Source organism: Colletotrichum siamense (assembly GCF_013390195.1).
Source record: "Colletotrichum siamense strain Cg363 chromosome Unknown KSG_Cg363_contig01, whole genome shotgun sequence".
In the NCBI taxonomy this organism is placed as follows: domain Eukaryota; kingdom Fungi; phylum Ascomycota; class Sordariomycetes; order Glomerellales; family Glomerellaceae; genus Colletotrichum; species Colletotrichum siamense.
This window is the reverse complement of record NW_023501014.1, coordinates 7,233,044-7,248,564: the sequence shown is the minus strand read 5'-3', so window position 1 is coordinate 7,248,564 and position 15,521 is coordinate 7,233,044. Positions and strand designations below refer to the sequence as shown.

General features: G+C 56.4%; 4 protein-coding genes across 4 annotated transcripts; all 4 read right to left on the bottom strand.

Annotated features, from left to right (window-relative positions):
- Positions 1–268: 268 nt before the first annotated feature.
- adal (Adenosine deaminase-like protein) lies at positions 269–1,556 on the bottom strand (the record flags this gene model as incomplete). Its single annotated transcript, XM_036633681.1, has 4 exons — positions 269–436; positions 538–1,240; positions 1,294–1,433; positions 1,500–1,556. The coding sequence occupies 4 exons, from the start codon at positions 1,554–1,556 to the stop codon at positions 269–271; spliced, it is 1,068 nt and encodes a 355-aa protein (XP_036501365.1).
- Positions 1,557–3,577: 2,021 nt separating this feature from the next.
- tom22 (Mitochondrial import receptor subunit tom22) lies at positions 3,578–4,526 on the bottom strand (the record flags this gene model as incomplete). Its single annotated transcript, XM_036633680.1, has 2 exons — positions 3,578–3,966; positions 4,070–4,526. The coding sequence occupies 2 exons, from the start codon at positions 4,524–4,526 to the stop codon at positions 3,578–3,580; spliced, it is 846 nt and encodes a 281-aa protein (XP_036501364.1).
- Positions 4,527–6,105: 1,579 nt separating this feature from the next.
- Positions 6,106–7,641, bottom strand: CGCS363_v001830 (uncharacterized protein; the record flags this gene model as incomplete). The annotated part of the gene is made up of 1 exon (XM_036633679.1): positions 6,106–7,641. The coding sequence occupies one exon, from the start codon at positions 7,639–7,641 to the stop codon at positions 6,106–6,108; it is 1,536 nt and encodes a 511-aa protein (XP_036501363.1).
- A 2,064-nt stretch (positions 7,642–9,705) lies between these two features.
- Positions 9,706–11,962, bottom strand: CGCS363_v001829 (uncharacterized protein; the record flags this gene model as incomplete). The annotated part of the gene is made up of 3 exons (XM_036633678.1): positions 9,706–10,760; positions 10,809–11,097; positions 11,150–11,962. The coding sequence occupies 3 exons, from the start codon at positions 11,960–11,962 to the stop codon at positions 9,706–9,708; spliced, it is 2,157 nt and encodes a 718-aa protein (XP_036502296.1).
- Between the last annotated feature and the right edge of the window lie 3,559 nt (positions 11,963–15,521).

Here is a 15,521-nt window from a genome sequence, read left to right as displayed (position 1 = left end):
CCCCGATATGGGACACGGCCGAAGCCCCGACCCCGCTCGCGTGGGGCCGTAAAGTCTCCCCGCCGGACTCGGGACCGGAGTGTTCGACGTTCCCGCTATTTTCCCGGGAACGAGGGGTCCAAACGATAACTCAAAAGCCTCCACGTTGAAGTTACGTGGCCGAAGTGGTAGTTTGTATGTGCAGATCAACCGCCGGAGGAAGCCGACTTTGACCTTGACCTTATCTTCTATTTGACAATTGTATAGGCATGCTTTCGTCATCAATCGTTCACCACATGACGTCTTGAAGGCGCTGCTTCTCAGCGTCTCCGCCAAAGATGGAGCCAATGCCCCGTCGGGCGAGTGCGCAAACCTCATCTCGAGACAGGTTGAAATGCTCAGCCACCAGCCTGTACTCGTTCGATAACGGGCTGCCAAAAACACCCACATCGTCTGTCTGTTTACCACGTTAGCAAAAACATTTCTTTTCATCCGCACACACGAGCCCCGTCTTTGCGAGCCCGCAACCAGGGTAAAAGAACAGCAGCAGAAACTTACGCCCAGCGAAATCACGCTCCCCTCGACACCCCACCACTCCCCGAAATGGTGCCCCTCAAAGCCGCCCGTGACCATCCCGGCGTGGACGTTACAGCTAAGGCACAGCTCCAACCCAATCTTCTTCGCCGTGATTTCCTTCTTCACGTCCTCCCCGAGGTGTATAACATGCCCCAACCTTCCGGGCTCCCACGACAGGATCTCCGCCAGCTCGTCGGGGTGTCCGGAGCACTCCGCCTCGCCGAAGTGGATCGTGAGCCCCAGGCCCAGCCGCTTGGCCTCCGCGAAGGCACCGCGGAAGATGGAGATGTTGTCCTGCCCGTCCACGCCGTGGCACCGCGCCGCGGGGTCGCCGCAGAGGTCCACCCCGACGACGCCCTGGTCGCGAAACTGCGCCGCGAGACGCACCGTCTCGTCCGCCTGCGCGGGCGTGTGTCGTCTGTCGACGGAGAGGATCAGACGCGTGCGCATGGTCTGCGGGCCGGGGTGCGCCGACTCGAACTCGGCTATCGCTGAGAGGATCGTGGAGACGTAGACTGACGGCGGCTGCGGCGTTGGGGACGGGAGGGAGCGGGGCGTGGTCCGCAGCTCTAGGTACGTCACGCCGTCTGCGTGGAAGTCCTTCAATACAGAGAGGGTTGCCGTGCGGAGAGTTTCTGGGGTTGTGATGAGGTTGTAGATGTATGATGAGAAGAGAGGGAAGAACCTAGGTACACAGTCAGTGAGGCTCATCGACGGAGGACCCGGTGGGTAAGTTACGTTGTCAGATTATAGTCGTGTTTATCCTCCGGCATGACGACGAGGGGGTCTTCCAGATCGGTTTCCCCCGCCGCCTTCTTCACGGCCCATATCTCGTGGAGCGTGCGACGGCTTACACTGCCCGTCAGATGGGCATGGAGCTGGGTAAGTACGTGTTAGTCCACATCGCCAAGATGAGCGGGGCAGGGTAAGCTTGATGTCACTACCTCGATCTTGGGAAGTGCTTTAAAGTCCATATCTGCTGCAGTCTTGGAGCTCGGCATGTTTGCGTTCACGGCGCGTCGTCGTAGAAGCGCGCGACTTATCCGCAACGCAGCGAGCGCCTCCGGTGTAGAAGATTGTCTGTGCGACTTCTGACTATGCCCCACTGGTCACACACAACCCTGCTGTCCGATAAGAGTCTGAGCACCGGCTACTAGATCAGAACCAGGCGACGCCGCTGACGGTTCTGTTTTTCCACCTGTTATATGAAAAGGAGCGGCGTGTGTCGTGCGGTGTGAGGTTTTTGAGGCCTTTTTCTTGCTTGGGATCCGGAGAGGTTGAAGATTGTGGATCACGGTGGTTCCGAGGCGAAAGAGTCACGGAGCGGGCCGATGGGGCCGATCCCGGAGGGTTTGCATGGGATGTTCGGAAAAGGGTAGGTAGGCGGACCGGGGTCCTGGGGGTTGTCTGTGCTTCGTCGAGTCTTGAGTCAATGCCGTTGGTGACACCTTGTTGAATGAGTCTTGATAAGAGTACAATTTGAGCACGATATTTGTGTTGTCAACACTTGCATATTTGGCAAGTGTTCGTAGAGAGAGAATGGTGGGCCAAAGAGGTCTCGTATCCAGATCTCTTGAAGTCGTGACGGCCGCAATATTCCATATAAATACATCGAGGCAGTGAAGTTTTCAACTTTTCTTCTGAACAACAACGAATTTGGTTGGTTCCAGATCGTGGCCTTGTCTTAGTCCGCAAAGAGACGGAGGTAGGGCAAAAAAAATCTTGCGCAACAGGAAAGTCGCGAGACAGCGAATCGTATCTGCTGGTCGGCGGTGGTTTGCCTCGTTGTCCAAGTATAACTGACGTATCCTTCGGCGACTAATGCCTCACGTGGAAGATTGCAGTTCCTGATGTGGTTTCGATCTCTAGTTACCGCGTGACTCGATGAAGGACTTGGGAGTGGTGAAATACCAGTGAAATCAGTTGGCCAAGCTTCAAATGGTCGCCTTGCCAGATGAGTTTCAAGACAGCGGGATGGTGATTATATACAGTCAGAACTTTCCTCTACAATACAAACACCAAGCTGGCACCTTGATGCCCGCCGCTTGGGTAACAGGCCCAATGCTCGCCTGGCGTGGTTATAAAAGTTGATCTCACAGCCCAAGATTTGGTCTCGGCAATCCAAGTGAGGCATGGAATATGGCGGAATGGTATATTCAAGTTCCGCCTCCGTTATTCTGCAACACTCACGCGCGGCCAAAGACTGTGAAGTGTTCGACAGGGTCCACAAAGTCAGCCACAGGCGCCCAATGCGCCCATTCCCTCGCTGTCCTTCTCCGTCTGCGGCGTATTGTGGTGTTTACTCCTGGTACCGCTTGACTGTCGCGGCTTTTTACTGCTCAGGACTTGCTCAGGACTTTGGTCAGAGGTTGCCAAAAACTCTGTGTTACCATTCGGGCACGTAAAAGTGAACAGTTGAAAATCAAAATTTAATCGTGCCGGCCGGCTCGCTGACCGCAACCCAAAAGTAGGAAATTTATAGACGAATGTGGCATGGAAAATCCCTACTTACACAGTCATCACCGGCGGCTGACTCTGTGTGTCTCGATTTGTTATCCACGTCACATCATCAGGGAACCATGTGGGTATTAGAATTGGTCATGATTGCAATCGGCCTTTTCCCCGACTCGTGGCCCTTCATGAACGTCCTATAGTACAAGCAAAAGGGCAGGGAAAAACCCCTTCCTGCCACCCCATCCATGACCGCAATGCATGCAAAAGTTCCGTTAGGTGTTGAGAGTGTGTGTTGTTGGTGTGAGAGAGTTTTCGGTGTCTGATGTACAGTGTTTGTGTTGTTCGACAGGCGCAGAGATTAAAAATGAAAACCCGCGAGTTCGTGTCCGAGTAGGAGCGGGTGGTAATCGTACAGATCCCGGCGTAGCGCAGTCGTTCCTCTCGTTTTCCCCAGCCAGCCAGACCCTTCTGTGTAGAAGCATCAGGCCCGGGAAATTCTCTTTTCCTTCCCGTAAGGTATTCGTAACAGCGTCCCTTCCTTTTTTTTTATCGTTGGTTTTCTGGTTTTTTACAGCGCAGGCTTGGCCTCAGCGCGGTCGAGGTGGGCACCAAGCATGTCAGCGGTGCTTTGCTCGCCGTCCTTGCCGTCGCCGCCGGCGGTCAAGAGCTCGCCGCCAGCCTCGCGCATGCGGAACTCGCGCTCCATGCCCTCGATCTGCTGGTCCTCGGCCCAGCAGGTGGCCAGAGGCACACCGATCATGAGGGCGGTGGCGCAGACGACCCAGACGGTGCGGGAGCCGTAGTACCACGTGTTCTGGACGGCGCTGACTCCGAAGTTGACCTTGCTCTGGACCCAGCCGCGGGTGGTCGGGGGGATCATGTCCTTGAGAGCATACAGGCGCTCAGCGAGGCTTTCGTCGGTAGGGTCGAAGTCGCTGTCGGCGGAGATTTCGGAGTCTGGCGGGGTGGGTTAGTAGGATTGTGACGTAGTGGGCAGGCCGACTCGAGGGGGAAAAAAATGTCCCGCCAAGTCAGCCTCCAAAAACGGCGCAAAACGTACCGGTGTCAGTGAAGTCGGCATCGTCCTCGATGGGCCCGGCCTGGGCGCCCTGGAAGTGCTCGTCCTCGACCTCGGTGAGTTGGACCATTTTGGCGGTTGCTGTGTGTTTCTGCGACGAAAGATTGGGTGCGCTAGAGTCGGCCGCGAGGATCTCGAGGTTTCGATCGCGGATGTGTCCCGGGGGCGTATGGAGACGAAAGTCGAAGCCGACGGGGTAGGAAGCGAGGAGACCGAGCTTCTGGAGTCGTCCTAGGTTCGCTTGCTGGTGGTGACCTTGGCGGAGAGCCTTTTTCCAACTGAGGATCGAGAGCAGACGCTGGGTGTCGCAGTCGAATTCGTTGGCGAGGAAGTAGTCGTCGAGGGAGCGGACGAGGTCGGTGTCGTTGGGTGGGTGAGCTTGAAGTTGGCCAAGTAGAGGTTCATCAAAGCTGCCAGAGATAGCATTGGTTGGACCCATCATGAGAATTTTTGGTAGCTAGCGTGATTGTGATGGTCCGTGCGCTGTACATAGGAAGAAGGTTTCGCCGGGTATGACGTTGGTTTTTGGTGAGCACAGACCACCTTTGTCCAGGTGCCTTCTCTGGTGTGGTCCATCACTTTCTTCCCTTATCTCCCTCGTATTCATCACGTCAAAGTCATGGTTAACAGTCAACTCATTTTAGTGGGCAGAAAGAACACTTATTGAATAAAGTGTCAACATTTGACGAGTACTCAAGCAATCTGATTCCTCACTGCGAGACCATCATTTGGCTGATGTAAGTCAAGGTAGACAGGTGAGCGGCCCTATATAAGCGGTCGATGGTAGCCACTGGGGACCTGCGCAGGCTTCCCAGCAAGTGGACGGTCCGCTCTCTATTAATGACGTTCGAGGATACCAGTCCTTGATGCTTAAATGTCTTATGATCAAACTGTTCTCGAAGAATGCCAACGAAGAGTAATTCGTCTCGCCCGTGCTTAGTTGAACTCGTAGTTGACCACGGTTTTGAGGTCTCTTCACAGCGTTTGACCCAAACCCATAGCCATAAGACGTTTTTTCTCAAAATAGGGCAAAGAACGGCTTTCTGGCTCATCTCCGGCATCCTAAGAGTAATACCAAGGAATAAACCTAGCTGGTCATACCCATCTCGCTGACATCACGACCGCTGCATGCCATGGAGGAGTTCATAGTTGAGACGTGAGACTTTCTCAGAGTTCTATCCGCAGAAAACATTGAAGAACGTTGTCTGGTATCTGCCGCGTCATCTTTTATAGACGCGCTGATGTCGAGCTCATGGGCGTGAGAACGTGGCAGCCGCGATGGCATATGATTAGATGGTCGGCGTATAAATGTCTTCTGATACCACCAGCCCAGCCACAGGAGAATGGGGCGACAATCCACGCTGTGAAAATATGTTTTACCTATCGGTGCCACTCATTGCAATTTGTCCATGATCTAGTTCCCTTATCGAAGCAACGAGGCTCGCCTTGAAGACTTTCTCGTCCACCATCTCCAGCAACATCGAAGTATTCGCATGGGATACAAATCCAATACATTTGATGGATGCTATATTAGTCTCTCTGATTTCCTTCGGACCCCTCGACTACATTATAGAGGCAGGCGTGATCATATGTCAAGACCAGGGTAGCGAAACTCAGGGCGGCACTATTTTGCTCGAGTAAGAGGTGGTGTAGGGGCATGATGGACCTCACTTAAGTAGAAGAACTGAGCTGTCCCCTAGGCCGATGTAGCGGGTTCATCGTCCTATGCCGGTCTTTCTTCACTGGCCAGCTACCTCGACAAGTAGACGTTCCATACCAATCTGTCTGAACCGGCAGTCCAGCAGAATATGTCATCCAACTCGTTAGCACTCAACGGCACGACACTCGACTAGTTGAAATGCTCATCATGAATTCGTAACTCTATGCATCCAGCTAAACCCATGGTATATCCCTCCAAAGAAACCAAAAATGCCTACGCGTGACAATGAGACCCCCTTCGAACGCCTTACATACACACATGAAATGCCCTATGCTTTCCCCCCACGTGCCATCACGCTTTAGAAATGCACACTCCGCTTTTTGGCAATCTTCGACTTCCTCTCCTCCTCGGCGCGGTCCCTATGAAAGAAGTTGCTGACGCTGGCAGCCGTGTTCCCGTACGGGCCCTGGAGCAGTCCCGAAACCAGGTTCGGTAGCTTACCCCGGCCGCCCTGCTGCTGCTGCGGTGGTGCCTGCTGCTGCTGTTGTTGGGGCGGCGCCGCCGACGACATTGTCGGTGTCGGCGCAAAGTGCACCTGCGGAGGCCGGTAAGCGCTCGTCCCCGGCTGACCCTGGTTATACGGCCCCGCGCTGGACGGCCTCGGCGGCTGCGCGGGCGCTACGTGCCACGAGCCCCCGGAGCTTCCCGGAGGAGGCTGGTGCCGCGGCGGCAGGCCTGGACCTGGGCCCGGCGCGGCGGGCGGGACGCCGTACAGTCTCCTCAGCCGCTCCGTCTCCCTCTCGATCTCGGCCTCCTTCCGCCGGCGCTCCTTGTCCTCTTTCTCGAGCATCTTGGTGATGCGCTTCGCTTCTTCGGCGTCTCGGCGCTCGCGCTCGCGGGCCTGGCGCTGCTCCTCGGCCACCATGGCCTGCAGGCGCTTCGTCTCGTTATCAATCTCCCACTGCTGGCGGGCGTTTGCACGCGGGGGCCCGTTATTCATGGGTTGTGCTGCCGGCGGCGAGGCGGGCTTGTTGCCGATCGCGCCGGACATGGAGGCCACGGGGGCCATAGGGGCCGGCTGCGGTGGCGGGGGTTTGGAGTTCTTTCTGCGGCCTGAGATTGGAGGCGGGACTGCGGTGAGGTTGAAGACGTTTTGCCTGGGGTTGAGGAAGAGGTCGCGCAGGACCTCGGCGCCGAGCAGGAGGACGATGTCCAGGCCCTTGCGGTCCTCGACGTCTACCCGCTGGAGGTTGGGCTCGTAGATTGTCACGGCGCTCTCGTTCTTCTTGTCCTTGTACATGGCGACGGTGATGTCCGGCTCCTTGCTCTTCTTGCCGGCCACGCTCTTGCCAACCATGTAGCATGTCATGTCCCTGCTTAACCTTCCGTCGCGCTTCCAGCGGAAGACGACCTTGGGCACGGTGTCGCTGACGGGAGGGTCGTCGGAGGAGCGGTCGATCATGCTCGCGCTGGGCTCGCGGAATGTTTGCTCGGGCATCTCAAACTCCCAGCTGTCGCTCTTGCCCCAACTGCCGGCCTTCGTCTTGATAACCACCTGCGAGTCCGGGTTATACAGCTGTAGAGTGACCTGGTCTGGGAGGATGGGCTGCGGCGGTGCGGGCTGGCCGCCCTGGGCGCGGACCTCCGCCGTGGAGAGTGTTGGTTGTGTCCATTCCGGCTCGACGAGGACCTCGGCGTAGATGATCTGCTGGGAGGCGATGTCGGTAAGGGCAGAGGCGTACTTGTTGCGAGCAACGGGATTTGCAGGGTCGGCGCGCTTGAGCAGGTAGTGCGGCGTGAGTTCAGATCCCTGGTGGGTGAAGTAGAGGACTGTGTTGGAGGGGTTGTCCGAGGAGGGGCGAAAGTGGAAGGTCGGGAGGTTTTCGTCGAGCATGGTTGCGGGATTGACAGCCGGCGGCTCGCGAAAAATCAAAACAGGTTGGCTCGATGCTGGATTTGTAACGCTCGCCAAAAAGGAAAGCTTCTTTCCCGTGGGTTTGACGTTCGAGAAGGGTGGGTTGGCTAGATAAAGAGAAGGCCAGGCCTCGGATCAGGCTGCCGTTGACTAGGGCGGCGAGGGTAGGGTGTGCGAGGTCAAGTGGGCTGAGTCTCAGTCCTTGTCCCGTCACCCGTCCGCCTTGGCTATATGATGAATCAAAGACACTGTCACCGCCCAGAGAAACACCGGTCAAGGAAACGAAGCTAAGCGCCCGCCCACGTGAATCGAGGCAGAGGGAGCGCAACCTTCCGGAAGGATCGCGGCAAGCTGTAGGAACGAGCTGATGGAATGGCTATCAGACGAGATGCTTGGGAAAAGTGAGTAAAAAGAGAGAGGCCGAAGAGTATATACGCAAGACAGGGTCCCGCCGTCGAGAGAAAGGTTGAAGCCTGGTTAGTGTTGATTAGAAAAGAGAGCGTCTGCAGGATTGGCGGTTCAACCTTGCCTAGGTAGTAAGGTAGAGCATGCGCACAGCGCCCCTCATTCAGCAAGCAAGTCGTAGCAAGTAAAGCGGCGTGCAGTGCATGCTGTGTTACGTACGTCAACATGCCCCGCCCTTGCCCGTCCAGCACTCCAGTGTCTTTACACCTAGCACCCAGCACCCAGCTGCAAGCCTCAGTGGTGACCCCACATATTCTCCGGCTCCGCCACAGCCGTCCAGGTGCCCCTTCTACCCGCTTCGTACCTCGCTGGCGCTGCCCAATCCCCCGTGGAAAAATTCCCTTGCTCAGAGTCCTTCGGCCTCTGATTCGTCCGCTCGCCGGGCAGCGGGAACAGCACTGCAATTCGTGCTGTGCGGCTGTGCAGTCGAGTGGGAACGTAAAGAATGGAAGCCAGAAGGCCCGAGTACCCATAAACTGTTTTGGAACTGCGAAGGAACCATCGTTCCCGAAACGCGTGGCCAATGGCCGTCCATCGGTTCCGTACTCTTCCAGTGCATGTCTCTATATTCCGCGGATGAGCTTAGCTGAAAGGGCGGCGGCCCGCGGGTGTGAATGATGAGCGGCGGTGGGCTGTGTACTTGGTGATGCGTAAGCTGCTGCAATTTAGAGGATCATGGGCTGAGCGGAATCCGCCTTGGCGGTCGTCGCCGCGTCATTGGCGCCTTTGCACATTTTGAGTATTGATTAGAAGGAATCAAGCTTGATCCGACTGCTTACCCTGTGGCTTTCTTTCTGGTTTAAGCACTGACAATGCGGCGTGAAGTCTGCAGCAGTGCAAATTGATGGATTTGAGGCCTGGTAAATAATCGTGGCTGAAGACTGAGCATTGTAAATGAGGCCGAAAAGCCATCTCACACGTAGAGCAAATATCTGCCGGTGCAGAAGCCCGGCCACGATGGCGAAGAAGCTTCATCATCCTCAGGCCTGGCCATTCTTGGCTGCTTGTTCAATTACGACGTTGAAAGAATCAGTGTTTCCATAAAAAGAAACAAACAAAGTCGTTCGTCGACCTGATCGCCCAACAAATCAGCATCGCAGGTGCCTGACGATCGCAGGCCGCGAACGGAATTGTCTGCGCCTTCGACCCATCAACGATATTCGCACTTGGAGTGAACAACGCTAGGCCAATCATGATCAAGTATTGTTAACATTGTTATACTTTTTGGATTACTCTCACCGCTCCTCTCCGTGTGCATCTCTTCTGCTCCTCGCCTGCTCCCGACTATCTGTACATGTGCAGCTGAAAGCCACGGGTTGTCGTATGTCAAACTCCGCAAGGCCCCCCAAGCGCCAGGCTTGAAGAGGAGGCGGTGCAGCGAGTCTTTTGAATACAGTTCATGTTGTATTTTATACTACCGCCTCTTTCGGTGGCCTGTTCATGTGTGATACGATGATGATGATAAATGTTATTACAACACCCCCTCGCTTGCCTTCTCATTTTGACATCCTGCCGCGCTGCGCCGTGCTTGGGTATGAAAACAAAGAAAAGTGACTGTTGGTCCTGTGTCACGTCTGGCTACGACGCGTTGGAATTCAGATCGGGCCGTCGGGGTACTTCTCCGTCAGGCATCATCATGGTAAATTGAGGTTCGGGGGGCAGGCCGTTCTGTCCCGTCCCGGCCGGAAGTCCGGGTACGGGAGGAACGTCTTCGTCGGTTTCTGGTCGTGCCTGCGCTCTCTTGATGCGACCTGTTTGCTGGTTGACCCAGCTATTGACAGATCGGAATCTTGGTGGCAAGTCTTCGCTCGTCTCGGTATACACAGTGTCACGGTTGCTCTTACTCATCCACGAGAACCGACCGGCTTGACTCTGCCTGATTGGGGGTGGTGGTTGCAGTGCCATGCCAGGTACCACAATATCCCCGTCACCAAAACCGGACGAAATCGAAGACAGCTCACTCGCCCGGTTGACTTGTCGTCTGTTGGGATCATAAGCGTCTGATGGTTGACGAGCCAACTCTGATTGATTGAAGAAGGCTCCAGCTCCCATACCCGAGCGAAGGGTCATGTTAGGATCGGTAGGGGTGCCGTATTGTCCAATGATGTGTGTCAAGGACTGGCTGGGCGCGTGACTGATGAGCGTGCCCGTTTGTGTGTTGTATGTGCCAACGCCGGTGTTGAAAGTGTCGACCTGGCTGGTGTAGGTGCCCGTTTGGCTGTTAAAGGTGCCTTGTCCGTTCATAATGGGTTGGTTGGCCCGCATCTGAATCGTGCCTGACGGGCTCATGGTCATCGGGCTGCCCCTGTTGTCGGCCGGTGACATATACTGGCCACCGTATGCAGACGCTGAGCCGGGGCCAAAGTTGCCGATCGGCTTTCCAGAGTAGACGTCCGTGTTCAATCGCAGGGTTCCTCTGGGCCCAACTCCCTTCTCGTACTGAGGCGGCTGGCTTCGGCCGTCCAGGTTTTCCCATCCGCCACCCACTGAACGATTCCTGAAGAACGGAATCTTGGATCCGAAACCGGGGGTGTCGCCACGGTAGGCAGATTCTCTGTCCCTCTTCCGTCGTGCTGCCCTCTTCAATGTCCTCCACACAATCCAGCAGAGGAAACTCGCAAAAATGAAAGACCCTACGCAAGTTAGCACCCAACGGCATGATTTGGCAACAAAGTACATACCGATAGAACCGACCGCGATCAAAGCATGCTCGGTTTCCGGGTTCATACGTGGCGGTCTGCCGTCGTCCTTATCCCGGCTTCCAGTCTGCCCAGGAAGAGCTGAGATGGTCTCCGCCGGAATTACTGCTGATGCCAATGTCGCAGTAACTGTAGGCGTTGTGTGTCCATCAATACCCTTCCTAGGCGCAGACGGTTCGAGGGATGGCAGAGGCGGCAGACCAGTAGTCGGGGGCGGAGCAGAGGGTGTTGGGGCTGAAGGCGTGGGGTACTTTGGCTTCTTGGGCGTAGGCTGTCACGGTCAGTCGTGTTCTCACATCTGAATGCTGGAGTGAACCACTCACAGGATCCATGGATGGCATCATGGTCGAGATCAACGTGACAGTACGTGCTGGGGCCGTGACTGTCATCGTCGCTGGGGGCGGTCCTGGCTGAGGCTCCTCAGGAGGCGGTGGTGGCGGCGGGTCGGGCTCTGCTGGTGCCAAAACAGGCGGAGGTAGTGGTGATTGTGGTGGTGGTGGTGGAGGCTCTTCAGGCTCGGGGGGACGCTGTACAGGAATTTCAGGGTGAGCTGCTGGAGTTTCGAAGGCGGGAGGGACTGATGCCGCTGGAGCCGCTCGGGGAGGAGGGTTGGGTACCGTGGACGCAGGCGGCAGAGATGAAGGTGTAGCCTTGGGGGGCGCTGATACTCGCAATGGAGGCGCTGATACCTGGGGCAACTGAATGGCCGGAGGAAATGAAGCCACTGGACGGGCTGATACTGCCGGTGCGGGCCGGAGAGTTGCCACGGGCAGTGGCGTGCCGTTCTGAAGGTTATTCGATGGCCTGAGACTCGCCTTTGGTGTGTCCGGGCTTGACGGTTGCTCCTGTTGTTGTTGGGGAGGAGGGTTCTTGAGTTTCTGTTTCCTCTTCGGATTATCGCTGTCGCTGTCTGATCGTGCCTCTACCCTGTCGGCGAATTCGTGCCCAGGGCCAACTGCCCTCTTCCAAATACCACCTGCAGCCCGTCGTACTTGCGTTGCGTACTCATCGTCGGATTCCTCGTCGCGTTCCGTAAACAGAGAGGGTATCTTGATGTTGGCGGGGCGGGCGGCTCTCCGGGAAGGCTTCGAGCCCTGCTGGACTGCGTGGGGAGCCATGCCCTTCTCCTCGATCATCCTATCCTTCCTATCCGGACCGAAGAAAGTCGCCGAAATGTTCCCTTTTGTCAATCGGTTCCGACCATGGCCCTCAGCTTACGAAATTCGGTGTTGATATTCGGCGATAAAAGTTGGATAATGGTTCGAGACGGTGCGGTGAAGAAGTATCGTTGCGAATGAGACGTCGAGTCGAGTGCGAGATGAAAACACGGATAGTAAAAAAGATACAAAGACGAAATAGACAATTGCCAGCAAAGGGGTCTAGAAGAATCGAAAGGAATAAGGCCGGCCTTGGTATGTGAAGAATGGAAAAAGTGGTGAACACTAAACAAGTGGCGGAGGTATTGGCAGTAGAGGGAGAAGAGGGAGAAGGGAGGGAAGAAGAGAAGCCAGCCGAGAGAGAGGCGACAGTATGTATCAGATTGGGTCGATCATCTATCCACCATTCGCGGGGAGACCCATGCTGCATGACAGATGCCCCCCGAGATGCTTCAGGGATAGATCCAGACACCCCGGGCGGGCACCAGCACTGACTAGGACTGGCGCAGGAACTGGCACGCGAAAGCCGATGGGTGCGGCGCCCTAGTGGGTGGTCCGTGGATCGTAAGTCAGCGGTCACTCGCGTGGTGGTTTTGTCATGCCGTACACCTGTTGCGTTGCTGGTGCTGCTGTACCGCAGTGCGGTATTCGTAGGGGCCTGCTGAGAAGGAGATGCGACCAGACGGCCATTCGTCACTCATTGGTGCTTTGCTCTGCGGGTTCCTGGATTCCTTCTCCCCGTACATGTCCAGGCGTGAGGTTAAAGCCTCCTTGATTCTGCTCGCTCAGACTTGTCTTGGTCTGGTTGTTCTTGGCAGGCCGAACACGATTGCGCAGCTTCTGTGTGTAGTGAGCGAGTGCATTGTGCGCAAGACCAGATGATGGCATCTCGAGTAACAAAAATCTCGCACCAGACGTGCGCGAAAGGCAGGTATTGCAGCAGCAGCGCCAGCACCAGCACCAGCAGCGGCACAGAGCCCCAAGCAGAAGCAGAACCGGCTTGAGGAGGTCGAGGAAGGTCCACCCCTCCCCCTTCTGCCCCTGCCTCCTGCGGTAGCCGGACAGGCCTTTTCGTCTAACCCGTATCCATTCCCCTGGCGTCTCTGGACAGGGGCCCCGGAGATGGAGGCTCCAGAGCATGGCACGTAGCATGGATGGTGGAAGGGGGAGATGGTGGTTTCCTGTAGCGAGTTGGACCAGTGCGCAACGAGGACAGACGAGCAGCAGAAGCTTGTAAGGGTCAATCATTGCCTGCTTCAGGCTTCAGCAGGCCACTGAAGCTGGGCCGGCGGTGGACGGAGACGCAGAACGCTGAGGGCCAGGGGCGAGGACGAGACGGTATGGGGGTAGCTTCATCCTCATACCGGTGGGGGAGAACGGGCGGCGGGCGAAGAGGAGGCGAGAATACGGCAGTCGGGATGCTGGTGTCAAGGACACCCCCAGTGAGCGCAGTGTGACCGTGGTGAAGATCGCGGCGGGGGGTCCATTTCTTCAGTATCTTCCGTAGCAGACGGCAGCTGAGATTCCCTCGCTGAGAGCCTGAGAGAGGGCGAGAGAGAGACAGAGAACGAGAGAAGTTTTTTTCTGCGAGCGCGTGTGTGTGCCGTGTGAGGTGTGCACAGTGTGGTGGAGAGGTGAGACATCGAGTCGGCCAGTCTGGTGTCGATGCTGCGGTTTCGAAGAACCGAATCGGGACGAAGTGGGAACGACGGCATGTGTGGCCGCTAGCAGGTGGCGGCATGAACATTGCGGAGAGCGTGTTAGTGCAGACAGCGGCGGCCGGCATTTGAGGGGTCTTTTGGGTGCAGTGCTGCGACGACACTTGCAGGGGGCCATGCGTCTCAGCGTGGGAAAGAGCGGGTTTCAGGACAGGGGAAGGGCCTGCTGCCTTTGCCCTTGCAGAGTGACAGTTTGGGACTAGCCTCTTTCGGGAGAGACACAGCTAACGACGGTTAGGTTCCTGAACTTCCTGTTCCTGTTACTGTTCCTGGTGCGGTGGCTGCCGGGAGAGCGTCCGACGGCGGCGGCACGCCCTGACGCTCTGGGCACTGACAGTCCAGTGTCTCTCGCTTGCCCCCCACTGCGCTGCGGGCTGCGCATCCAGTGCTGGAACACCGCTGAGGCGTTGCGCCCAAAGTGCTGCAGCTGCAGCTGCAGCCCGCGGACACGTAGATGGCCTTCTGGATGCCGTTTCCTTTCTCAGTAAGGTACGGATATCATCTATCTCATGTTTGGTGACAGCATCTAGCCCCGTCACGTCAACGACAACAAGTCAGGTCCGGAGTCTAGACACACGATAATACTGGAGCCTCAAGCCAGGGGTTGTTCGATAGCAGCAGCAGCCCCATACGCCGTGGGATATCCGAAAAGCACCTCACCTTCAAGTCAAGGTGCATCTCAGACACCTCGAGCACGGTGCTCTCGTCCGGTATGGGCAGTCCATACACCCTCTTAACCCGTCCTGGCATCTCATTCGTGACTTTCGGCAGCGTTGGGGGCATCAAGGTACGTTCCGACGGCTGAAGCTCAAAGTCACGTTGACGAGCACGTCAGAAGTCAGGTTGTCCCTCACCTCGTTAGGCACCGACACGGTTGACATGGGCAGCCAGAGCATCATACAATTCAACCGAAAGGCATCTACCTGTCCTGCAGTCACGAGGCATGGTGGTAAGGCATGCTCGAACGAGAAGAGGAGAAGGAGCTGCTGCAAGACATCACGTCTGGGTCCCTGTCGCCTGACTGCAGGAGCTGAACTGAAAACTCACCCTCCACCCTTCCGACTGCCGTCATGCCGAAATCGACGGTTGATTCCATCCTCCAATCCAATCGAACCATTCTGCCCTCTTACCCCTGAGAAAGAAAGCTAGAAACCCTGAACTGCCAGCTTGAACGCTATCGTCATCCGTATTATCCTGAAGATGGTGGTGGTTGTCGGATTCACATCACATTCGCCAGCTTTCCTTCCCGTCCAGTGTCGTCGACGAGGAGAGGCGGGTGAGGCTCTTCAACGTTCATGCTAACGCAGTAGCAACTGCCGCTATTGGCTTGGGCCCCCCTGTCATTCCTCCGAGCTGCCAGATCTGGCCGACGGAAACGTCCATCGCTGGGCAAAACGCCCAGATTTTAGTTTGGTCGCTGTGTCCCCCCTTTCAATTCAATTTCTCCTAGCCGCGAGCTAGTTGGACATCCAATTCCTTCTGGAATTAAGGTAACCGCAGAAAGCAAACAAGCACAAAAGCATGGTGCTTTCCGAACTGTTCGCTTGTCCCATCGATACTTTTGATAATTAGCCGCTGCTCGTTCCCGCTTTGCGACTTGTCAGTCAGTCGTACCAAGTCAGTTAGACTACGGAATACACTCAGTTCAAACCTGCTCGCCTCGTTCCAGCCCCTGAAAGACTAGCGGCCCCGGTCAATGGTCAACCGGCCTCCGACTAACGACGGGCGAGCGACTGACGAGCAACTCACAAACTCGACCGAACCCAAACCTCCTGTCCCCAATACCACTGCTACGCGGCCGAGTCGGCCACTTTCGCTAT